Genomic DNA, 25,978 nt, shown 5'->3' with positions numbered 1-25,978 from the left:
TGCAGGGGATTCCCTGCCTCATGACTCTATTTACACCTCCCACGTAAATTGGATGGATAGGAGTTTACTGATGGCATGGTTAGGGTGGTGTTTAGGATTGGTGCCAGAAAAAATCGAAGGGAGTGCATTTTCAAAAGAACACCTGCGCATTGTTAACGCTGCACTATCGCGAGGCCCTTTAGAAATCTCTGGGTCTAAAACACTGTACGCAAGAAAAGAGAAGCTTTGCACCAAAATTTTCGTCAAGCGAAAGGTGCACTAGTCACGCCTTCGCCATCTTATTAGGTACCTTACGAAAGAACAATGGTGACGGCGACGGCGACGGGAACCAAAGCAATAGACAGTCAGTAGTAAGTATTAACAAGATCGAGCCATAATTGGACAGCTGTCCCATTGTCTCTTGGTATTAAACAGGAATTCTGCTTGTGCATCACGCTTTTTCTAAATTTCTTCCCTGCACAACTACGACGGGAAATGACCAAATCTCGAGTTACTCTTAAGTAACTGGTCGACTTAGAAAAATCGCAAAAAAGTTTGTAAGGTTGCGATGTCTATTTTATCCACGTTTTCATCGGCGTCACCATTTTCGGACCGTAAGGTCCCTATTCTGCCAACTCAGACGCATGCGCAAGGTCTTCTCTTCGTTTTAGTGACAGTCCATCGCTACATACTTCAAAAGTTAAACCGAACGTTTCAAAAGAATTTTTCCAGTAGTGTGTCTCGAATCACACGCCCTATATAATATATATAGCTCATTGCCGACCAGTGAACCAAACGTTTTGCACTGAATTTGAGTGCCGTTATCCCTCACTAACCAGACAATTCCGAATGTACTGGCCCTAAATTTAAATTTAAGTATTGCTCTTGATGGAGCTATTAAGATGGGCTCAAAACATGAGAACTCTCTTATCCAGTCCATTCGAGTCCCTATTTTAGCATCTTCACTGACTGGCGTGCTTAGCTTGTTAGTTTTTGCAAGTCGCCTGTGTTTTCAACCAAGCACCTTTCAAGAAAAAAAAAACAAAAAAAAACGTTTGAACAAGAAGTGGGGCCCGTTTCTCGACAGGCCTGAAGGCAAATTCTGAAATCAAAACCAGTTGAATAGTAGCAAAGTTCCTAGCTCACAAACCAGTCAATTTTCCCTCGTTAACTGATAATTTCATTGTATTATTAAAATTATTGAAAATCTATTGAAACGTTGATCTTCTGTCGCGCCTGCGATATACTGGAAACCGCTGACGAATTCACGTGGGATTCAACAACAGCTCAAACCAATGTGTGGGGATTTATCGGAATGATGGTTTGCCTTATTTTAACTTTCTTATGAATTATAATGGCTAAAGAAGTGCCTCAACTGGTCAAGGCTGCGTTGAGGGCCGTCCTGTTAAGCCAGAAAGGAATCAAGCAAACAGATTTGCCGAGGGACTACAAGAAATTGAATGACTCGCAACTAGACGTGAAGAAGTATGGGTTCCAAGACTTGTATGATTTTTTGTTGGCTATTCCCGACGTCGCTAGATTGGAGTTTTCGCCTAAGGATGGAGAAAATAAAGTGTTTGGTGTTGTCGAAAAGGGAATTTTTATTTCAGACCATGCAAAGAAGAACATGGGAGTTCCAAATGGATTAAAACCCCTGCATCCATCACAGTGGCCTAGAAATGTGAACAAAAATGAAAGAACATCCGTGAGTAAAGAATCTGACTCCAAGAAGAAGATAATGCCAAATTCCTCAGGTCTCTACGCCATTCATGTTAAGAATTTACCTCCCAACTGCCAACAGGTAAGGTTGTGTATTTGTTTACACGGGTGTTGCGCGCGTGGTTTTCAGCAACAATATGGCTGATTACACGCATGAAACACGCGCGTAATGTACCAATCAATATTCCAACACCCGGCCATACACCGGGTATTTGACTGGAGTTTTGCTCCGTTCAGTGGGGGATTTGATCCAAAATGAGGTCTGCTGGGTTGGGCATTTGACTTTTTTGTCTTGGCCAAATGCTGGACAGTGATGCAAGCTAAAGAATTTTGTAATATTTATTCTTTCATTTAGCATGTGCCCTGCATTCATGGTTCATGGCTTCTATATTCACTGTTTTGTTGGAGCATTTGAGAGCCTTTGAAAAAGCCTGTTAAAACTGGGCATTCTGGGATGAACAATAAATTTTATTAAAATAAAAAAACCTCCAAAAGACAGCTTTGCGAGACTAAGGTTGCGTTCGATTGAGAAATCTGGATTTAGATTTTGAAATCTGGCTTTTGGATTTTGCAATGAATCGTGAAATGGATTTCACCTCCGAGAAATATGTCCTCGGGGTCAATTTCAATTAAGAAATCCAAATCTGAATTTCATGGATTTCCTTTTTACTGTTCGATTGGGAAATCTGAAAAAGGATTTGCAAAACTGTTCTTGTGAACAGCGGTCTTCTTTTTGTTAATTTTGCGTGCACATACAAGACCGCTGTTCTTAAGGACATTTTTCCATATCCTTTTGCGGATTCCCATTCGAACAGTAAAAATAAAAATCCAATAACAGATATCTCATCATTGAAATCCGTTTTCGTATTTCGCATTTGATTGTAAATCCGAATTTCAGATTTTAAAATCCAAATCCAGATTTCCCAATCGAACGCACCCTTAAGTTATTTCAGTTGTGTTTAGTAGGATATGACACAGAGAAAAATTTTTGAATAGTTACTCGTGGTTGGGGGACTTGACGCTGTTTGAATTGCTAGGCGGTACGGCATTTTACCATCTCAACTGCCAACGTACATGTACCAGGAAATTTGACCAAAATTTGTCAAAAAAGTCAAACACCCAGGGGTCTGTCTAGTGAGGAGGGGGCAGAACAGAACATATTTCAGCTGCATGTCTGCCAACTCTTATCTTAAATGTTAGTCTTTTAAAAGATATAATATTATAATATTTATAAGACATTTACCAGATAGTAAAAGCAGTTAATGGAACATGAAGCACCAGGGGGGAGTAGGCTAAGGTAGCCTGCCCCAATGTATGCTCTGTTCGGTCTATGAATGAAAGCACGCTAATTTTAAGATAGAAACAAAAGCTGTTCGTGGTTGGAACCTGAATAATTTGTCGTATGTTTGTCATCATATTTTTCTTAGCATTGCGCAGATTGGTCCCTGTTTTCAAGGCCCTATTCATGGCTAGACTTTAATCATGATAAGACTAGGTAGCTTATGGTACAACTGTATTCATTGGTCAAGACTTGAGGCACTGTCTAGCTATTAAGTTCTGCTTTTTCAGACCTGGTCTTTATTCGTCTAGCTTGCACGAAAGCAAACAGTTACAGTAATTTTGTTATCCACCCTCCCTCCCTATGGAGGAGTTTTGTTGTGCTATGTATCAATAAAGTTTGGGGGGTCACTCCTTGTGGTGCGGTTAGGTCTGCGTTGTGACTTCCCCAAGCTTTTGGCATTTCTTGTGTCTTGCCATCTTATTTATTTGCCTTAATCTTGTCTGATCCAGCCCGTGCGGCGCTGGGGAGATAAGAAAGGCTCTGCCAATACTCTTGTCCTATCGCACGGTAGTGGGGCGATAACTGAGGCTTGTGTTTTTGCTGTGCGCATAACCTGAAGTTGCTAGAACCTGCCACAGGGCTGTGTCCCCCCTTATTACGCCATCTTGTAGTAATTGTCTTATTTGCCTGCATGCGCTATTTAGTTGTGTTACCTTTTCATGCGTATCTTAAGCGGAATAGTGACATTAATTAGGATTATGCCAAACATGTAAGGTTTAAATACATTTCCTTCTTGCAGAGTGATATAAAGAGTATCTTTAAGGATTTCAAAAGCTTGGTTGAAGTTAAGATTGAGGGTTCTCGCAATCGGTAAGTTTTTTTTTCCTGCATGTTATTGTAATAACATTTTGATATGATGTTCACCCATAATACATTTTGTGATTAGGGAATTGTGTCAACCATTTCCCTCTTAAGAGTGGCAAAGGTCCCCCCAAATTAAATGGTTCCATTTGCAAAAAAAAAAAAAGGTTCTACACTTTACCATAGAGCATACTTTTAAAAGTAGCACCATTTTTTCCACAGAATAATAGTAAAAAAAATGTTGGATTGGTAAATAAATCATCTTACCATATCTTTTCTAGAAGTGGAATGGTTAAGTATCTATACTGTACAGTGGAATCCTGATTTTTTGAACCACCTTGGGAAAAGCAAATTGGCTCAAATTATTGGCTGATATGAAAAAAAAAATTGGGGTCAAATTACAGGGACCGTGGAGCAAGGTGAAAAGTGGGAGGGCTGACAATTGAAAGTAATTTTTTCTAATAAACGACCAACATACACTGTCAGTTCAGATTCAATGCAAGAAAAGACGCGATTAGAATTTTAGTATGGAAAATACTACACTGAAGTGATCTGAAAAATTTCTAACTATGGCCGTTCACTGTTCAAGTAATGTAATTCTTCTTGCCATCGAATATTTCATTGATTCGAAAGGAGAAAGACAAAATATAAAACTTTTATCAACTCAAAACAACTACTCACCCTCGTTTGGCTTTAAAAAGCTAACTTAATTTTCTTCATTTCGTCTGATAAAACTGATAAAAAACTCTGCTGGAGCTGGAAGTACAAAATACGCTGCCGAACGAAGCGAAGGAGTGGCCAAGGCTAAGGCCAAGGCATGGCGTTTGATAAAGGGGCAAGTCGGCCCCAGGGCACAACTACTGCGAAAAGCACAGGAAACCCACAAAATGCCTGGCGTTTGAAATTAAAGAAAATACAGAGAATATAGCGGAATATAGATGGAAAAAAAACTTGTTTCAAGTCTTTTTTTCATTTTAATTATTTTTCTTTTTAGCACAAAAAGTGGGGGCGGGGGCGCAAAAAAGTGGTGGGGCTGCGGCCCTACCAGCTCCTCCCCCTCCGCGGTCCCTGAATTACTGTGTAGAAGGGAAGTTAGGTTCTGATTATCAGGTATTTCAAAAAATGCAGGGTTTGAGAAATTGGGATTGTATTGTAGTTCTTTCTCGTAGGTAACTTGTTACATCACATTTTACTCTTTGGAATTGGGTCAGCGGTGGTGAAACAAGTTGGCCGCAATGTTTCTACATGCGATATTCTAACGTAATTTTCTATATTTCACTTATTTCTCTGTCATGTAAGCCTGTCTAATTGTCATTTCTATGATAATGTCTGCAAATCATACAACTGTGTAATATGTGCTAGTGTATACAGCTATTGTGAGAAAGTTTGTCGGAAAAAATGTGCACAGGACAATCCCTAAAGGTAATATGGGATATGCTCAATGGACTGTTCCTGACACTATAGCTGTTGAACCTATTTTTGTTGCTTTCTTTTAGCACTCGCAGACATATGTCCATGGCCTCTCCTGCTATTCTCTCCGAAATTTCTTTGAAAAACAGTGAACTCAAAACTACCCACAATACATTTTTGGGTTGTCACATGTGCTTTATCTGACAACCCTTCTCGAAATAGCTGTATGTGTATATCTGTGCACATGTTTGTGTGTATATAGTCTGATATGCTGCCATGTTGTACCCCGCACAATAAACTTATTTAAATTATCTTACTGAATCCGGCTTCTTGGCATTACCATCGATTAATTAATTGATTAATTTAACAACTTGTAAAATAACTATAATATTCTGGTTTGGGTACAATAAATTTATTGTTGTTGTTGTTGTTTCCAAAATTTTTGCGTTGAAAATATTAATATCATTTCCCAGGGTAGCCTTTGTACGGTTCTCTACTTATGGTGATGCCCTCAAAGTTCTTCATGAAATGGATGGGTTTAATTTTCAAGGCTTCAGTTTGATAATTAATCCAGCTATTGAACGAAATGGTAAAGCTAGCAAGGATGCAAAAAAGAAATCTAAGCAAGACTCAGCAAAGAAGAAGGCAAATTCAGCTACTGCTAAAAACATAGAGGATAAGTCACCTCCAAAAAATGAATTGCAAACTGTACAGATTGCTTCCTCTGAGGATTGGGAGATAGATGGTGGTTTGGTGTCACCAAAGTCAGATGTCGCTGGAAAAAACAAGTTTTTTAGCGAGGAAAATTTAGCTGGTTGTATAAGTAAAATGAATGGTGGTTATCCTATTCATGTTAGTAACTTTCCACCTGGAACTGCCCAGGTAAGTGGATCACAAAACAAATACAGTCGAACCAGCTGCCATATGCGACCAGCCAAAAATAAAATGCAAAGATTTAGTTGTCACTAATGAGAGGTGGTCATATACAAGAATTGCACCATAGTGGTCTCTTTCAAAAAGAGGTACAGACACATTAACATGTACTTTACGGAAGACACTTCATTGCAGGCAATTTCTAAGTTGCAAAATGTGTGGTTCCATAATTATCATTGAAGTGTCTTTGGATACTGTGAGTGACAGAATGTTCATCAGAAGATATACTTATGTTAATGTTCTGTACTAGTTGGGGCAATGTAAAGTTAATGCAGGTTGCATTTCTTAAACAGTGCTAAGGAGAAAACTTCTATAGATTTTCAAATTTTTATTGCCCGCTGTCAAAATGACTCCTGTCTGTAACCAGCTGTACTGAAGTACAGAAGTGAAGTCATTTGAAATATTTTGGCATTATAAAATATAAAGCCAAATTGGACATGTTTGCGAACTTCCTCCAGTTATTTCGAAGAGTTTGATGAAAAAATGGAAAATCTGAATGGGAGGGGGGCAGGGGGGTCACAATATTATTATGGGATTCTGAAGGCATGGGGGATGATGCATTTTGGATATTCTGAAGGTAAGGGGTGTGAAAATGTGGAAACCTGGAATCTGGAATTGCCCAATGTACACTTTGAGCAAAGTGTGTGGTCATGGGTTATTATTATTATTAAAAAAAATTCAAGATTATCAGCTTTGCAACTCCTTAGTGTCTTTTCCTTTGTTTTCAGTCAACTCTTAAGCAAATATTCAGTGGATGTGGGGAAGTTATTTGTGTAGATGTCCATGAAAAGTAAGTACCTTGAGTTTGCACAGTTTCAGACCATGCGAGTTTAAATGATTTATAATGGTAATTGAACTGAGTGGAGTGCAATTTGGTCTGAAATCATACGAGTGATTTCAAAATCGCGCGAGTTCGATTTGAAATCACAAGTATGATTTCAGACCAAAATTGCACGACTTGAAGTTCAATTACCACTTTATTACATCCATTTTGAAATCGCAGAATTTAGTTAATATTTTATTGATCAAGTAGCCGGTTTGTTAAAAAGCCGAAACAAAAAGGCTTTTACATCTCATTTTGTATTCGAAACAGAAATGATGCGATATAGAACAAAAATGATTTAGAGCAAAAAATGGTGCGATTTAGGAATTTATTACATCCACTTTGAAATCACTGGTAATCCGTGCAATCTGATTGGCTCTCAGCAGTGTGATTTATTCCTAAATCGCACCATTTTTTGCTCTAAATCGCATCTGTTCCAAATCGCGTCATTCATGTTCTAAATCACCGAGTCATTTCTGTTTTAAATCGCACTATTTTTGTTCTATATCGCATCATTTCTGTTTCGAATACAAAATGAGATGTAAAAGCCTTTTTGTTTCGGCTTTTTAACAAACCGGCTACTTGATCAATAAAATATTAACTAAATTCTGCGATTTCAAAATGGATGTAATAAAGTGGTAATTGAACTTCAAGTCGTGCAATTTTGGTCTGAAATCATACTTGTGATTTCAAATCGAACTCGCGCGATTTTGAAATCACTCGTATGATTTCAGACCAAATTGCACTCCACTCAGTTCAATTACCATTATAAATCACACTGCTGAGAGCCAATCAGATTGCACGGATAGCCAGTGATTTCAAAGTGGATGTAATAAATACAGAAATAATTTTTTTTTGGAATAAACGTTTTATTTTTTACCTTAACTGTTATGTTAAGTATTCTAGATCTTTGTATTTGATTCCTGTACATGTAGATATGCCTTTATATACTTTGCAAAAGAAAAAGACGCCGTGACCACTTTGCAGGCAATGCAGAAGAAAGTTCGTTTAGGCGACAAAATTTTGACAGTTACCCCTGCTATATCAAAAGAAAAAGCCACAAGGCAGCTTAATTTGCCAGGTAAGGAAATAATCATGGTTAATTCCCTACTTGTGGTATGGTTGTTTCCAATTTAACTTGAAACGAATTAAATCTTTATTCTTAAATTTGTGATGAATTCAAACCAAGAATGTTATCTTTGTTACACTGTAGAAAGTTTTCAGGCATTTTTAGTATAACTGAAATGCACAACATTTTGTCATACATGAAGATGCTTGTTTCTTTTAGTTTCCCTAAAAATAATCTCTAAAGCACAAAACAACATTACTGTAAAATTGTGAATGTCTTTTAAGAGTGTAGGAGGAATAAATTATTGCTACTCAAAAGGGACACATATCTGATAGTAAGGACCTCTGTGGTACCAATTAATTATTACTTTGATGTCTTTCCTTAGGAGATGCACCTGCACTAAGCCGTGGTTCTAGCCAGAGCTCTGTCTCCAGCTGTGATCCTCAGTCACCTGTGAACTGCAGCATTTCTGAAGGTGGATTTGAATTAGGCAACAGTGATCATGGGTTAACTGGAATCTTATGTGATGTTGTAAAATCTGTCATGAACAAAAACAGAACAACTGATGGGAGCGGGGCTAGAGAAAAACAGAGGACTTACAACACTGTCTTTGATGTCACAAATGATTTGTGTTTACATGAAGAAAAGGAGAGACAATGTACAAACGCTTTCAGTGAAAATGCATGCTTTAGTGCTAAGCCGGAGTCCTCAAAACAAGGGGTTCCTGTGCGTACACTTTTAAGCTATAAAGAAATGTGTGAACTTATGCAAAGATGCAGGAAACCGATGAAAAATCCAAATAGTATTGCTTTAGATGAGTTTGAGGTTCTTGTGACAGAAGTGATTGATTCTTGCCATTTCTGGGCTAATGTTGATGATCAGGTGAGAGATTTTGATGTTTAATTCTATACATCACATTACATACATTGACACAGTGTTATCATAATCATCATCATCATCATCATCATCATCATACATAGCATTTTACACAATTAATTTTGAATACAGTGTACCTTCTTTTAATTGTTTGTCGATTTTAACAATATTTTGCATTTACCAGGACAGCTGCATGCAAAAAAATACGGCTTTTGAAATGTTCATGAAACAATTTGCTAATGTATAAGAAAAAAATGATGTTTTTGTATGCAGAGTGGAAGTTACATGGAGCTGCAACAAGTCAAAACTGATCTTCAGATTGTGGAACATCACAAAAGGTGTATGCCTGTCAAGTATCAACTTGGTGCTGCCAGGTATTCAGAGGACAACAAGTGGTACAGGTACTGATTTCATTCAATCATTCAAGTTAATTTACAATTTTGCCAATGCTTGGTTCAAGAAAAAAAGAGTGTCAGCTGTCGCCTGCGAAGACATCCATTTCTCCTTGCTCTTCGCCACTGGGGACGTTTCGTGCAGAGGAACATCTGTGACTCAGGGGCAGAAATTCCATACTGATGACGCAAATCAATGTTTACAAAATAAATCCGGCAGTCAGGTAGCCTCCCACGCAGACGTTCTTAGGGCTCCAGATATAAATTTGTCCAATTTTACGTGTCTTCTGGTCGATTTTGGCAAAGTGTTGTGTTCATCTGCCAACGAGCTCCAGCAAAACTCAAATGCTTCTTCTAGAGGAGACTATATTCCACAAATATTGACAGTTTTGTTAGAGATTCTTCTCATTTACTTTTGACCTTTGTTGCCTTTTGTCTTTTTTCTGTCATTCATAAACAATAACTAGAACAATGTAACCACTCTGTCGACCAATCAGCGCTTCTGACTGGATTTCGGAAAGATTTTACGTCATCAGTATGGAATTTCTGTTGCTGAGTCGCAGATGTTCCTCCGCGCGAAACGTCCCTAGCGGCAAAGCGTCATCAGTATGGAATTTCTGTTGCTGAGTCGCAAATGTTCCTCCGTGCGAAACGTCCCTAGTGGCAAAGAGCGAGGACAAACAGATGTTTTCGCAGGCTGTCAGCTGCCCATGAGATGATTTTGTGAAAACCAGTGACGATTATGTGTTGGTTGGTAACTTTAAAAAAGAATTGTAGCTGTCAACATGCAAAGCCCAGACTTTCCAAATCAAGTTATGATAAGTTACAACTTTTTTAGCAGCTGTTGTGTTACTATACAATCTGGTACTGAGGTATGACAATGAAGCAAAAGAAATTTTGTGTCATCATATGTACTTAACTTCTTCACACATATGCATAGCATTTCAAAGAACAGCTGATAAGGGACTCCATGTTCTTTTTCTTCACTGATTTTTGGTATTTGGAACAAAAAAAGAAGTAAGTCTACTCAGGCACCTTAATAGTGTCCTTATAATGAGTTTTACTCTACATTAGGCACAGAGACAAGAGGCTAACGTCTTAGCCCCAACTCATGCCTGGTGCCATAATTTTGCAAAGTAACAGATTCACTCATTGATCAAATTTCATTGTTTCAACTAGATGTTGGTGTTTGGAAGTATCATCAGTAGCAAGAAAAGAAGTTAAAGTGTTTTACATTGATTATGGCAACTGTGAATGGATTTCATGGGACCAATTTACAGATATACATAAGAGATTTTGGGACTTAGCTCCGCAAGCCATACCTTTTAAGCTGGCTGGTGAGTTGAATTTTTGGTGATTTTTAAACCCTAATGTTTTGTCGCTTTTTGTGTTCATTCTTTTACTAAAGGGAGGTGTCGCCATCTCTCCTTGCTCCTTGCTGCTTTGGAGGTTTCACAGCAGAGACATCTACGCCTCAACGCAAAAAAAATTCCTTACTGATGTCGTTAAATCCATCTACAGTCTGGTCAGGAGCTCTGATTGGTTGACATAGTAGTCATATTGTTTTTACTGTTGTTTATGAATGACAAAATAAAGACAAAACCTTGATAGTGAGATGGATGAATCTACCATGAATCTACTACAAATAGTAGATGATCCATAAGCCATGAATCTACTACAAATAGTCTATTCATCGAATATATTCATCCTTACAAAAAGGCATTTGAGTTTTGGTGCTGCACTTTATCAGCAGAACTCAAAACTTAACCGCAATAGACCAGGAGTAACATAAGGTCGAATGAGTTTACAATTATTTATTTATTTATTTTTATTTTAAATATCATAATTCACAATGGTTTCCATCACTGTGAATGTGCAAAAAAAAAACAAAACAAAACAAAACAAACAAAAACAAATAAATAAATAATAATAATAGCTAGATAGATAGTAAAATGAAGTGATGTATAAAATTGAATAAAAAATAAGAGAGATTAAAATAATTAGTGAGAGCAGATTTAAATGCCTCCATGGAATGTACCCCCGTTACTTCCAGATTAACTATGCGTCATCAGCATGGAATTTCTGTCATTGTGGCTTTCCTGCAAAACATCCTTAGCAGCAAGGTCGGGGTGAGGAGAGAAGGCTGTATTTGCAGACTACAATTACAAGTGTTCTTGATAGTTGTGTTTGTGTGCCTTTTTTAGGTCTGGAGCTTGCATCTAGTTTGGGACCAAATATAGCAAATGAAGGGTCCATATACTTGAGGAATTTGATTTGTGATAAAGTTTGCAGGGCAAGGAAGATAAAGCAGCAGGAGTCAAAACGGGTAAGAAAATAGTAGTCAATGATGGTTATTGCACAGTAATTTACTGGTTTAAGTGGCTATTCCGTGGTGAGTTCCACAATATTAGAGAGATTAAGATTCACGTTTACGCCAAACGGCAAACGTGCATTTATACCACGTGACCAAGTTTTTTCCCATAATTGCCGTTAACTGTTTGTTACTTCAACTGAAAAATAAGTAGTTTCACGCCAGTTTTATACATAAGAATTGTTCTGGACTGTTTTTATCTGCTTATTTTCCATTTTGAGAAATTCTCAACTTGAATCTGACGTTTGCCGTTTGGCGTAAACGTGAATCTTAATCTCTCTATTTGGTGAAATTGGGTCCACCTGAAATTGTAATTAAGGACTCTCAGTCATCTAACTTGAAAAGAAAGATATTTAATGATTCTAACAAATGGAAAACTAAGCATTATCAGTTTAAAAGTGAGTATAGTAGTTGAGCAATTTTTTTTTTTATTTTTACTTAAAACTCAATAATTATGTCAGGGTTTTCTTTGGTTCCAATGTGTTTTTAGGGTTTTATGGTAATACCAAAAATATGACAAAGTCCTTTAAAGGTACAATGTAAGGTAAAAAGGTTTTTAATAACAAAAACGTGCAACTTGTTTAGTATCATTGCAGCAAAATGAGTTTCAAAGGATAGCCACATTCAAACCTGTCTTGCCACAAATCAGGTTGTTGCAAGTTGCGAAAATCTGTTGCAGATAGTAGAGAGTAGTTCTACTTTTTGCAACAAAATCTGTACATGTTGCGCGTTTTACCGGCTCGTTCAAGGTAAACTTGTTTTGTAGCAAATGACAAAACTCCCGTTTATGGTGCGACTCCCACGTAATTTTATCCATTAACAAGCCAGTATTCAAGAAACAAGCAGCAACCAGATTTGTTGCAAAACATGTTTGATTCTTCCGTGGTAAAACGTGCAGCAGCTTTGCAAAGCAATGTTGCAAAACAAGTTTCACTTTTCTGTTGCCCATTTTACCATAGCTTAAATTTGTTGTGTTGAATACTAGTAACATTAATAATGTTCCTGAAAGGTTGAGTGGTAGATACAACAAGCCCTGTCATGTACACCTATATAACCTTTATTTTAGGAGGGTGACACCAATTACTATGAAAAGTATTCTCCCTAGTGGCCCTCTAAAAAACAAAATTGATAACAATGAAATTACAGCAATCATGTTAAAAAGGCTATTTTAATACAAATAGTGATTATAATAAAAGATCTTACAAATATTAGAGATTAAAAAAAAATTGAGAGACGTTAAAAACGGAAGTGAATACATTGGTGAAAAAGGGATCCAATCTACAATGATTGTAAAAAAAGCACACCGGTTTTTTAAAAAAATCAGAGTAACGTTTTAACTTTAAAACTGTCCGCCGTACAGTTTGAGTATTACACAACCTTAAGATGTATTTGACATTTGCATATCTCCCAGGATATATTTTGTTTGTCCCACCAAAATTTGGTATAAGCATTGTCTTTAATTTCCCCTGGCATGACAGTAATATCGACCAGGAGAAATATTAAAGGAAAAGATTATGCAAACTTTTAGGGGGCAAACAAATTGTATGATAGGAGATGTGCAAATGGCGAATTCTAAATTATTATAAATATATTACAGGAACATGTTACAGAAGTTGAGTTGACTCTTAAAGAAGGTAAAATATCAGTGAATGACCAGATGGCTCTCACAAGATACGTTAACGGGAGAACAGTAATGCCAAACCTAAAACAACCTGTCCAAGAGTCTAATCCATTGTCATCCCATCAAACCACTATTACTCGGCCCAAACAGCAGTCTGAGAGTCATCACATTCCACCACATCCATTTATGAGAGTAGCTGCCCAGAAGACTCATCAATCTACACAAGTACCCCAATCAGATGCACTGGGTACCCAGTCAGCTGCACAGTTTACCCAATCAGCTTCAAAGATGACCAACACCACCACACCTCTTACTGATCAATCAGGAAGCCACGTCCCCTTACCTAGGAAAGAGTCATCAGCATCAACTGACCAAGCACAGATGAGCAAAAGTCCTTTTCCATCGCCTCGAGGAAGTCGGGGGAAATGTGAACAACAGCGTCAACAACAATTGCTGCCAAATCAGCTGTTTGAGAAGTCAGAAATTATGGACGTCTTCCTTTCAAATGTAGGTCAATACTTATGTGATATTGGAGTACAACGATTTTGAAAACTTATCGTCTTAGTGTATTACCTTGAATGATAGCCATGTGCACTCCTTTCAGCTTTCCTCAGATGCTATCACAGCTTTTTCTGTCCTTGAATGTTGATGCTAAAGTGGAGTCCAATCCTGTAGATAGATAGATAGATAGAAACTTTATTAAAGTGTCAAAAGCCGTCTAGCCAGGGAAAAAAGAATCCCTTACTAATTTGGGGACACCAAAAAAACTTATAAAAACTGTTAAAACTTATAGTCAAATAAACTATAAATCGAGAGTTTTTCTTATAGTCAATGTTAGGCTTATTCAGTCTTGAAGAAACTGTCATTGGGGGAGCCCACATTCCTGACCCTCAGGTTGCTATTACAACAAAAACAACAACAACAACGTATTTTTTTAAAGAAATATAAAGTTACAATACTTTATGTCCTGAAAATAGTTATAATGCTAATCTAGGCAGGACAAGACGTTAAATAAAGATATAAAATTACATATGCATGACACGCATTTAGCCAGCATTCGTTTGGACGTCCACTAAGAATGAATGGAATGCATTGATCGCTATCTGAACACGTGAGTTTGGACCTTTTATCACGTGGAATTTACGCAAAGCACATTGCTGGAGCAAGCCGAATATTTGCAGCGATCCCGTTCGCTCTCACTAATCTTTTCGTTTATTGCTGTATTGTAATAGTAACTTTGGTTGTACAGATTGGTGATTAATAGATATCTTTCTCTACAGATTGAAAGTCTTGATGATATCTACTTCTTCTTGGCTGACAAAGAAACAAACTTTTCCCTTAGGAAAATTCAGTATTTGTTAAAAGACTGCGTCAATCCTTCTTCTGCAGGAAAGGTAAAAGTTAAAAAAAAAAGACACTTAATGAGCTTTCCGCTTTTCAAAACTAACGTTCGTGTTCTTCATTGTCTGCCGTCAATCATCTTAGATGACGTCTTGCGAAACAGAAGTTTTCTTCAACGAGTTCAAAAGGTCACGGTTTGTGATTGGTGGATTTCGACACGTTTTGTGTTTCACGTTTTGTTTGTGATCGTAATTATGATTGACGGTAGCGAAAAACGCAATAGTAAAGTTCCGAGTTCACGTGTTGTTGAAAAATTAGCTTAACGATGGGACAAGCTTAACATTTAGGGACAGGTCAAAAAGTATAGCAGGGGGTGGGGGGGGGGGGGGGTTGATATTAGTATTATTATTAAAATCACAGAAATCATACCTTTCACTGAAAAGACAAATGTGAAAAACCGAACATTTCTTGTTTCGATGGACGTTATGAGTCTTGACACGAATATACAACAAAACGAGGGTATATTGAAATTTTCTGTCACAAAGCACACGAAAATTTCTACGAAGACAACCCATTCCTACACATTACTTGCCGGAAATCCTTAGATTAGTCCTCAAGGAAAATTTCTTCCACTTCAATGGAAAGCACTACCTACAAAACCATGGAACTGCAATGGGCACAAAGACAGCAGTTTTGATTCCTTTGCCAATATTTTCATGACATTATATTGAAACAACAACTCTCAGCAAAACCGTCTTTAGAACAACAGTTTGGAAATGCTACATACACGATATCTTTTCACTAAGGGACATGAGTAAACCAGACATCGAAGCCTTCATCGAACAAACAAACTTACATTACCCAATTATGTCAACTATTGAATTCACGGCCGAAACATTTGACACTGAGACTGCGTTTTTAGACGCGGTTGTATACACAGGCTCAAGATTTAAAGAAAAATCTATCCTTGATGCGAAGGCACATTTTAAACAAATGGAAACCGTCTTGCACACACATTTCACCTCGTGTCACCCTCCAAATGTTAAAAAAGGATTTGTCAAAGGAGAAGCCTTGAGAATCTACGAGAAAACTCCTCAGAAACAACCTTTGAGGAAAATAATTCAAATTAAAAAAAAAAAAAACGCTTGATGGGCGGAGGCTACCCACAATCTTTGATAGACAATCTACTATCTAAACTCCTAAAACAAAACAACAAAGAGGAAAAAGAAACATTGCCATTCGTGACACAAAACCAGCCCCCAGTTTCTACTATAAAGGAAGCTTGAATGAAAAAATGGAATCTTGTACAAAACCAACTATAACTTCACTTCAATCATTTCCTTACAAAAAAGGAAAATCATTAAAGGACATAAACGTTAGAGCCGAAAAAAAAGGTTAACAGAGGGTTCCACGCCCGTATAGATGTGTGGCCTGTCACCCTTTGTATTTTCTCGCACAACAGGTTTGTGAGTATTTTAGCAATAATTCTAGCTGGCTGTGTTTTATGTAACAAGTTTAGTCAACGGTCTCATTAGTAGTTAGTGCCTATCTATGTAATAAAACAGGGTGGCCCACCCCATAAGGACAGGTGAAAATTGCACGACCCACCCCTTGCACAAGGCTCAAAACCTCATGACCCACCTCCTCCCTGCTCCGGCCCCCCACCCCCATACTTTTTGGCCAGTCGCTTATTTTTTGCTCTCTTTTCTACCCATTCTTTATCTTCTGTCCATTTTCTTTTATTTTGCTGGGCTTTCATTAAGCTTCCTTTATGAAAAAACAGACGATGGCGGACTATTTCTGTGCCGGGAGTATTTGACGTTATAAAATGGTAATACCTTGGCTTGCTTTTAAAGTAGAGAAAAACTGGTATTGGGATTGCACCTTTAGAAAAACTCCATCGCACGCTATTGGGCTTAAAGTTTTGCTTACTTTTTTGGCTGAAAGCTTGGTCCAATTCAAGTCGTTGTCCTAACGAAAAATTTTACCAACAAAAATAAACGATGATCACAAAAGGTTCACGTAATAATTCTTTGGGAATGCCGTGTGATGTCGTTTGTCAGGGTTGAAATAATATCGTCGTATGTTATTTAATTTAATCTACAGATTTATCCCAAAGAGGGAGATGTTGTTGTTAAACTTTCGGGGAAAGGTACAAGGTTTCGAGTGAAAATCGTATCAATTCCAAAAAGTTCTACATATGGCATAGATAAGGTATGTTGTTCATTTAGTAGTCAACAGTGAAGTGTATGATTTCGTCTGTATATTACTGTCTTTAACTCTAATGTGTGCCTTAATTAAGTACTGTTTAAATAACGCGCAGGAGTGTATTATCAGGTTTAAAAACTCGCGGCGGATTCTTTTGTTTTTTCTTTTTGAATTATTAATGAATTTTGAAATCTTTTTTAATACTAGTGACGTTATTGAAGTTGATGATGGTGAAACTGATGATGCACCGTTTTCCGTTTTCCGTAAATAACGTGATTTTAAATCTCTATAATGAATGTCGCAGTCCATAGTCGATAGTGCCTTAATAGCGGAGCACTGGTTATCTTTGTTATCTATGCATCCTAGAAATTTTGGCAGTCACGTGACTGTACGTCCACTCGCCCGCGCGTATGTCCGCACCACAGGCATACCAATGTAAAATAACTCAATCAATTTTGGCGCGAAATCGCGTGGCCACCCAGACTTTTAGAGAGAAAAAAACAACGACAAAGTCGACTTTTTTTTGGACTTAGTTTTGATGTCTACACTGACGTAGATAAGAGAGAAAGAGCTAGAGCGAGAGATAAAAAGAGTAGACGAATTTTGTAGGAAAAACAACATAAAAATTTTATATCGGCGGTTAAAAAGTGAGAAATGCTAGCAGTCAGCAAGGAGAAGCCAGCAAGGTAAAAATGAGCAGCAGTGAGAAAAAAAATGCGAAACTGGAACACAAGCAACAAAATCTTTGGTGAGCACATGCGACATTTTTTTCCATAAAATGTGTAACTAGAAAGTTTCAAGTTGTGGTCGTGCAAAACAACGGCAAAGAAATGTACAAAAAAACAAAAAAGTGTGCTGCATGTGCAAGTTTTTTTTTTTTTGTTGCTAATCAGGGACTATTGATTTTTTTGCAGTCCTCGTTGCCGTCGCCGTTTAGCATTGCTTGATTTTATTTTTCGTTTGAGTAAATTATAAGTACATAACGAGAGCTTCGCTTTTAGCCCTGCTAAATCTATATATTAAACATTCCTTTAAAGTGTATAGGACACGAATTTTTTTTAACTGATTTTTCCCGTCATATAAGTTTATTTAACAATTCTGAACCTTAAATATGTGTCTCCCAGAAAATGTCTTAAATTTTAACCATCCAAAAACTGGTTTTTCCCCTTCAGAAGTTTCCCAGGGACTGGGAACGAGTAAAGGATCAAAGAAAGGCTGTTGTGGTAATGTGACGTCGTCAATTGATTTGCTCAGCCTTCGCTTCCGGTTCTGGACATTTTTTTGTGTTTTGTGGAGTTAAGTGATGTATGTACAGCGAAATAGATGAAGAGTCTGAAGATGTTTGGGGAGCTATACTTTGCTGCCATGTTTTAAATCACTCTACATTCTTGCAAAATATTCTATTTCGTACTTGTCTGCATGGCCGCGCGATAGGGCGGGCATTTTTGGAGGCTAATTTGTTTGTTTTGAAGACTAAAAAATAGGTTGTGCAAGATATTTGACGAGTTTAAATTTCGGACACATATTCAAGAAACAGAAACGGGAACAAATCTGTATTACAAAAAACTGTGTTAAACTACATTAAAGGTTTTGATCTGTCCTGATACGTTTAACAGGTCGTAGTGAAGGATATTGACTATGGAAAAACTGAGACGGTTTCCTTGAGTGCACTGTGTGAGCTTCCTCCGTCGTTGAAGGACATTCCGGGACATGCGATACAGGCCAAGCTTGCTGGGCTGAAGAGAAAGGAAGGAACGAAGAGTTCTTATGATACAACAGGAACCGTTAAATACCTGCTCAAATCAAAACAAAAACGAGAGGTAATAAGTAAGTTTACGTTGATCACGGAAATTGCCAGAGAGCAAATGAGTTATGATTGATGTATACTGTAATAAACTTTCCTCAGGTTCGGTTGAGACGTCGAAATGTTTTGAGTGTAATCAAATACCACTTGCTCAATCAAGCATAATGTGGCGTGTGATGTTAACCTCCTAACTGTCCTTCAGTATTGTCGCGCGCGTGGGCGCTCCCTGCAGTCTTGCTATAACAGTTTGCCTTCTCGACTGACTGGAAGCATCGGTCAGCTTGGGCCGCTAACGGTTCACTAGTACCCTTTGATGTCAAAGATTTTGTATAGGGAGCTTAAACAACCATGACGGCAACGGCAGTGTAAACGTCACTTAAAATGTGAATTCGCCCCGTTTCAAACTTTATTACTCGTATTCCATTTCATTCATTTTTCGAACGTTGGGGATTTTTCTGGAGTTGATTCTGGAGTTGATTCTGAAGGACCGTATCGAAGTTAAAAAAAAAGAAGCAGAAAATCTTTGCCTTGTGTTTTCGTCCTCCATAAAAGCTGAAACAAGGACGTGTCACGTTGTAGTTGTGCAACAACGGCAATGAAATGTAAGGTGGATTCATTTGCAACATTCTCGTATAGCTGTCGCATTTGCCCGCTGGAATAGTTGTTCTTTTGCCGACTAAACCTATTGCTTTTCTGCCATTCTCGTTGCCGTTGCCGTCGTCGTTGTTTAAGCTCCCAAATGTTAGCAACCAAAAACTGTCGGCCGGGCGGGAAGCAATTTCATCTTTCAATACATGTTATGTGACTTGGAACTAGCCAATTAGAGTGCGCGCTGTAGGGAAACAAAATCTACTGTATATCAAGGCCTGTTATTTTTTTTTAGGTGATGGAAGCATCGGTGATAAAGCGAGATCTTGATGGCATACATCATGTTGAATTGTTTGAATCTGGCTCAATTTCAAGTGTTAATGTTCAGTTGGTGAAGTTAGGTTATGCTGACCTGGATCCGTCCCAGTGCTCTCTCCCAGCTTCTTACGTCACGTCTGTGAAATCAGGAGTTTTTAAATCTCCTGAAAATCTGAGAACCGGCGATTCCCCTGTTACTGGTAATGACTTTTCTTTTGTCTCCTAGAATTGCAGTGATTGTACATTTAAATGTAAGGTAATCATATTTTTAGAAGTGAATTGGCCCAGACTGTCCTTGGCTGAAGTTAACATGATTCATGGCGTGTAACTAAGGCCCCGTATACATGGAGAAAACTTGGCTTCACTTGCCTCCACAAGCTACCTTGTGCGAGCCAACTTTCCCTATATTTCCTTGCAAAACTTGGCGAACCGTTTAGAGGTTGGCTCGGCTAGAAGGGTGACCCGCCTAGCCAGATCATTCTTCTAGCCGAGCCAATTTTTCTCTATAAAAACAATCTAGCCCACCTGGACTGGTCCACACTGCCAAGGTGAGACAATTCGCCCCTTGCACATCATCCATAATACCCCTTATTTGCCCTCCAAAATTTTGCTTAAGCATTGTTTTCAATTTCTCTTGGGACGGCTGTAATACCCGGGAGAAATGAAGAACAATGGTTATCCAAAATTTTGGGGGGCAAATTAGGTACATTATGGGAGACGTGCAAGTGGCCAGTAGCCCTTTTTTGAATAGTCCATTGTACAGTTATGGGTGCAAACGAGGCTGAAGTTGAACTTGTCTTGATACAACCCTTCCTGCTTTATTGTGTAAATAATCATGGTGTGCTTATGCTAACTAGTATTTTTTTTAGCATGATTTTCATAAGAAAAGGAAAGAGGTTTTTATGAAAACACGGTCAACCTCAGTCTCAAGTTCACTCAGAGGCTAGGGTACTAAGCTCATAACTGTAAAATGGTCTATTAAAAATTACCGCTGAATACAAACATTAACGACACATTCATAAAGGGTTAGCCTCAAGGTATTATATTCACAAATTCTGGCAAGTACGTGTTTGAAAATTGAAATTTGAAAATACACAATACACAGAGTCTTCTTCTCGTTGGAATTTGTGAATTTATTTACTTCAGATGACTGGGGCAAAGCCTTTAAAAAAATGCGTCTTCAGTTCTTTTATTCAGCGGTCATAGCGAACTCGAAACTGGACTATTAGAGCATGCGCGAGTGCTGTTGGAAGCTCTCGGCGGCGTGGATAAAGGTGTCACGCTCTTTGTCATGCAAACGCTAAAGATAACTCGGCAGGGAAGGTGACCTTCTTTCCCGGAAGAACTTAACCTCCTCATGAACAGGGCCTTAATTAAAAACTATTACTAATAGGGTGCCCCTTGTTTACCCCAAATATTTTTCATCAACATTGTCTTCAAATTCTGTTGGGACGACTGTTATACCAAGGAGAAAGTGGGAAAATAGCTATGCAAAATATTAGAGGAAGCGGGGAGGGTAAACAAGGTGTATTAGTGATAAATTTGCTTCGAAATAGCAGGACTGTAACATGATTATTAATACTACTGCAACTCGAAATCCCAAACGTCGATAACATAAAAGAGACCTTTAGATTCTAAGACGAGTACGACTACGACTACGAGATTTTCTCAATACTACGTAGTGCTCGCGCGAGAACCAGCGTCATTTTGGCCCAAAAATGTGGTAGCCGGCGTCATTCTACTACGAGTTTTAGCGCGAATGTCGTGCTGGCAAAAACAAGATATCAAATGTTAGAAGTTTTATCATTTGCGATCGGGAAAGCGCGTAACCTCCTTCACTTAAGTTAACAGTGCTAACTTTTCTTTTGAAATATGGTAAACTGAAGCTTTCCGGGGAGTCTCTATTTTGAGAATACGCGAAAAAACTTTAAGTCAATCTCATACTCGTAGTCGTCCTCGTCCTCGATTCTAAAGGTCTCTAACAATTACTCATTTCCAACTATTTGAATATCAGGATTGACAGACAGATTAAAGGACTTTCATCATTGTGAGACTCGTTCAGTGCACTCTGATTGGGAGGACAGTTTAATTGAAGTAGAGGATGAGTGGGTCGATATAACACCACTTACACAGACTCACATGGAAATAGCACCAAGTGATCAACTGTATTTGCCCCCTCCTCCTGGTACTCCTCTACCCTCTCCACCCATTGCGACAAGTTCAGCGAGTGGCACACTCACTGTTGAACCGCCGAGTTCTCCAACGGGATTTTCCGAGAGCTTGCATTCAGTCATAGGACCTTCGTTATTAGGCGTAAAAAGCAGAAACGAACCATCGGACTCTTGTAACCTTTACTCAGAAAACAATGTCAACAGTGGAGGCTTTGATGTACACGCTTGTTATACAGAAGAACTTGAAAACCGCGCGTCCAACGAGGTGCGCCCTCCATCTCCAGCAACAGGCTCAGATAGCAGTGGTGTGTATTCAGACACAGGTGTTAACTGCCTGTCAGGAGCTGAAACTGCACAAAGCAAGGAGGAAAAGTCATTGCTGGGAAGTGTCATACCTCAGCAAACTGAAGAAGCTAATTCAGCTGGTCAAGATTGGAGGCGGGAGAGAGAAGAACTCATTCAGAGAGACGGCGAGCTGAGAAGGATGTTAGAAATGCCTCGCCAAGAGTTGAAGAAAATGATAAACTTAAGACAAGAGAAGGAGAGATTGGAGAGAAAAATCAGGTATGAGAGAAATGCGTCTGTGTTGGGTTAGTTATAGTATTCAAGACCGAAGTGTTAAAAAGCATTCATCAAAGCTAATAATTTTTAAATACAGTGTAATCTCGCAGAATTTGGATTATGGATTTGTAAATAACAGCAGTTAAAGAATTATAACAAGTCCTGCGTTACCCCAACAACAATGAAACGCTTACTTTTGTTTTTCTTTTCACATCGTTACTGTTGACATGACTGTTGGGAATATGAGACAGTTAGCTTTAGGAAAAACTTCTGTTAGTTCTTATATTGTTCTTAGCGTTTTTTGGCAAAACAAAGAAACAGAGAAAAGATTACGTAATACTGTGTTTGCAAATGAGAAATTTTATTCACGTACCGCTACGATAAGCTTTGATAAGCCCCGCGCCGTGATTTCGAGTGAATACGACAAGCAAAACTAAAAAAAAAAATTCTGTTTTGTGGTGAGTATTGCTGCATTTGGTGAAATAAAAGACCAAATAATTATTTGGTTTACGTTGCGTTCGCTTTGTGTTTTGTTCATCCTTATGCGAGGTTTATGAATTTGTCAGAATTCGTACCGCTTGTCAATCGCTTTTGGGCAGCGGATACAGTTGGCTAGGAACAAAACTGCGCAAGCAAACTAGAAAAAAATCGGATTTGCTGAGAGCAGTAGAAGGACTGAACCGATTAGTGAATCTACCCTCTTAAAAAAAGCTTGTCTCTTTGCCCAGTAATGCGTAACATTGCCATGTGAAATACAGTGGAAAACCCCATCTAACAAAACAGCGACGAACAAAACAGAATAGAATGGATTCGTTGTCTGACTCTAAGAAAATAGTTTTGGAACCTCCCCTGTTTGTCTCAAAGCAGGTATTTTGACCAGGTTCTTCATAGCTTTTTTTGACCACTGTTTGAATTTCAAGCCGTTTTCAGAACTATTTTCTACGGTGGGTGGACCTAGTTACTCTTTAAGGTTTTGTGGCCTTAGCCAGGGGCAATGCAGTCGCCTTTCTTCCAGTGGTTTCCGGTTTCAAATTCTGGCAAAGTGATTTTACTTTTTTCCTTTTCTTTTCCGTATTTGTTTGTTTTGGCTTTCTTCTTTATTCACCACTGTCGGCCCTTTTCCCGAGCTTCGCGAAGTTCTTCGAGACGCGCATTTCTAGTTATTATTGCCTGTAGTGATGAGTTAATCTCTCTGTGTTTTTGTTGCTGTTTGCAGGGTAAAACAACTTGAAAACGAAATCCTGAAACTCCAGAGAGAACTAAAGCAGCTTGAATTTGATAAGGAAGGGCTTGAAAAGGAAATTGATCAGTGAATCAGTCCAGAAATGTTGCATTGCCATGCGAAAGGCAGTGGAAAACCTATCTATTGTCGGCCATATCAGGTGTAACAGTTAGTGGCCGGTTTACCTGATGGAGTAATTAAGAAAGGACAGTTATGATTTCACCCTAGTTTCAAAGGTAATTTCGTAATTTCTTTTGAGTTCACTGCGACGCTTGTTGATTGGCCTAAAATCTCGTGCCACTTCCTTGACCAATCAGAGGGAGGGTTAGAGATAAAAATCAAATTGTGGCTGACTCTCGCGCTAGCTGGCCCCTAAAACCGCCATATAGATTATCTTCGGGTTCGGATTGACCCTGTAATTGTAATATCATCGGTTTTGTTTTGTTTTTTTTTTGGTTTTTTGGTTTTACTCAATACTGCAGTAGCCTTGCAGCTCTTCAGAACCTTTTATTTAATTGGACCTCTGTGGGTCGCAGCTCCTTTGTTTCCGGCTACGTTCCATTGTTAACTTTTTTGTGTGTGTTCATTGTTTTCCCAACCAACCGTGGCGCGAGAGAGCTGCAAGGTCGCCCTCTTTGGGTGCTTTCCATTTTTCTAAACCGACCGGTTAGGAACCAGTGGAACTAACCAAAGAAAATGGAAAGACGCTGTTCGATTGAAACAAAGTTTCCAACCGAATCGAAACTTTCATTTACGTTTCGGCCAAAATCTTGATTACTTCTTAGGGAAGTGGACCGGAAACGAGAAATGGAAATGGAACGGTAAGTTTCGGTCGATCAAAGACGACCACCCGGCTCTGAAGGTGGACCTGGACCGAAGCTTTCCATTCATATTTCGACCGTTTCTTCCGGCAACTTCAGCCTAATGGAAGGCCCCTTAGTGTTTTGCTCTACTAGTATTTTTAAAGATATTACTAAAGCAATTTTAAAATGTTTGTTCAGCCAAAGAAAGAATGTTATTGTTAAAATATTTTTTTATTGCCGATGCAACTGTAAGGATTTGTTATTGCTACGAGGTATAGCTATCTGTAGCCAGCGAACTGCAGACGTATTCCCAGTCGTCGCTTCTAAATACGTCAACAGTTCGCAGGCTATGCTATCTGACGTCTGCTCTTTAAATGTTATGCCCTCTTTGCGGATGAGAGAGATTTTTATTAAATAACTACAGTCAAACACCGCTTTACGGACACCTCATTATTACGGACAGTTTGTTTTGTCCCTGAGGAAAAAAGCCCTTACATTTTCTCTAAATTCAACCCGCTTTATACGGACCCCGTTAATACAGACACTTTCTATGCCCTCCCCCCCCCTTCCAGTGTCCGTACTGCTACAGTGCGACTTCTTTCACCGGGGCCAACTAAACAAAATTGACCAATTGGATGACAGGAAAGTGACAATACAATCCGAGACAGTTAGTTGTCAATCATGGCATGCAACCGTGGAGTTGTGGTCAAATAGCCTCTTTTTGATGAAAAAAACGCTTGACTTCAGATGTCTTTTTGTTTGGTCATGTTATACAAAATCATAGCTCTTGCAGCTGCCGGTTCTGTACAGTGTGCCCAACTTGGGCCGGTCTGAATCATGTTGCGCTTTTCGGCTCGGAAAGAGGCTATTGATGTTGAATTGTGGCTTTTAGGCCACTTTGACCTGTTGTTGTCTCGGGATGCAGGCAATTTGAATTTCAAACGGTTTAAGAAATGTTTCTTTTCAAACAGTATTTTAAGGACCTTATGGGCCCTTTGCACGAAACGGTCACATGGTATAAAAACACCTTGTAATCTCTTGTTTTTCTTGCCTCACTGCGTCGTTTGCCACCCAGCAAGGTGTTTTTGTCGGGTGTCAGAAAAACGCGGGGTAGGGATAGGGGTCGGGGCCGGGGTCTATCTTTTAATTAAAGAATGCTCTTTTAGGTTTAGGGTTAGGGTTCACACCAACCCTAACCCTAAACCTAAAACAGCATTCTTTAGAAAAAAAACAAAAAACAAAACGAAACAAACAAAAAAAGGGACCCTGACCCCGCGTTTTACTGACACCCGTTTTTGTTCCCATGTGACCGTTTCGTGCAAAGGGTCCACTACTTGCTAAGGATTTGTTGTTCTAGTGGTAAAGTTGACGATCAAGGCTTAAGCACTATCCGTAATGATTTGGAAGCCCGAGCTTTCTATATTAGATACATTTTAATTGACAGGAATATTTTACTATGGTTGCACTCTTTTATTCCTTTAAACCTAATTTTAGCAATTTTCAAAGAAGAGATCTTTTAAGGCATGATTGTATAAGCCTACCTAACACTGCACAATCAGATCCTGTTAAGGTTTTATCTCAGGAAAGGAAGCAGTCCCATTCCAATGTTTACTGGAAAATTGTAGT

General features: G+C 38.6%; 1 protein-coding gene across 1 annotated transcript; it reads left to right on the top strand.

The window, feature by feature from the left end:
- Positions 1-1,265: 1,265 nt before the first annotated feature.
- LOC140936737 (uncharacterized) lies at positions 1,266-24,793 on the top strand. Its single transcript, XM_073386220.1, has 16 exons — positions 1,266-1,780; positions 3,780-3,850; positions 5,725-6,133; positions 6,913-6,974; positions 7,943-8,088; positions 8,462-8,958; positions 9,226-9,353; positions 10,524-10,681; positions 11,549-11,670; positions 13,313-13,843; positions 14,617-14,730; positions 16,784-16,891; positions 18,502-18,705; positions 19,573-19,795; positions 21,610-22,330; positions 23,544-24,793. Exons 1-16 carry the CDS (start codon positions 1,334-1,336, stop codon positions 23,638-23,640), a joined length of 4,038 nt encoding a protein of 1,345 aa, XP_073242321.1. The 5' UTR covers positions 1,266-1,333; the 3' UTR covers positions 23,641-24,793.
- Positions 24,794-25,978: the final 1,185 nt, after the last annotated feature.

Source organism: Porites lutea, chromosome 5 (genome assembly GCF_958299795.1).
Source record: "Porites lutea chromosome 5, jaPorLute2.1, whole genome shotgun sequence".
NCBI lineage: Eukaryota > Metazoa > Cnidaria > Anthozoa > Scleractinia > Poritidae > Porites > Porites lutea.
Note: the sequence above shows the minus strand (reverse complement) of the source record. Positions and strands in the feature narration are given on the sequence as shown.

Bases quoted from the DNA above. Each gene is read 5' to 3' on its own strand.
- LOC140936737 (XM_073386220.1), top strand. From the start codon at position 1,334: ATGGCTAAAGAAGTGCCTCAACTGGTCAAGGCTGCGTTGAGGGCCGTC. The intron at 8,089-8,461 runs GTAAGGAAATAA...GTCTTTCCTTAG, and splicing joins AAGGCAGCTTAATTTGCCAG to GAGATGCACCTGCACTAAGC. The intron at 14,731-16,783 runs GTAAAAGTTAAA...TTTAATCTACAG, and splicing joins ATCCTTCTTCTGCAGGAAAG to ATTTATCCCAAAGAGGGAGA.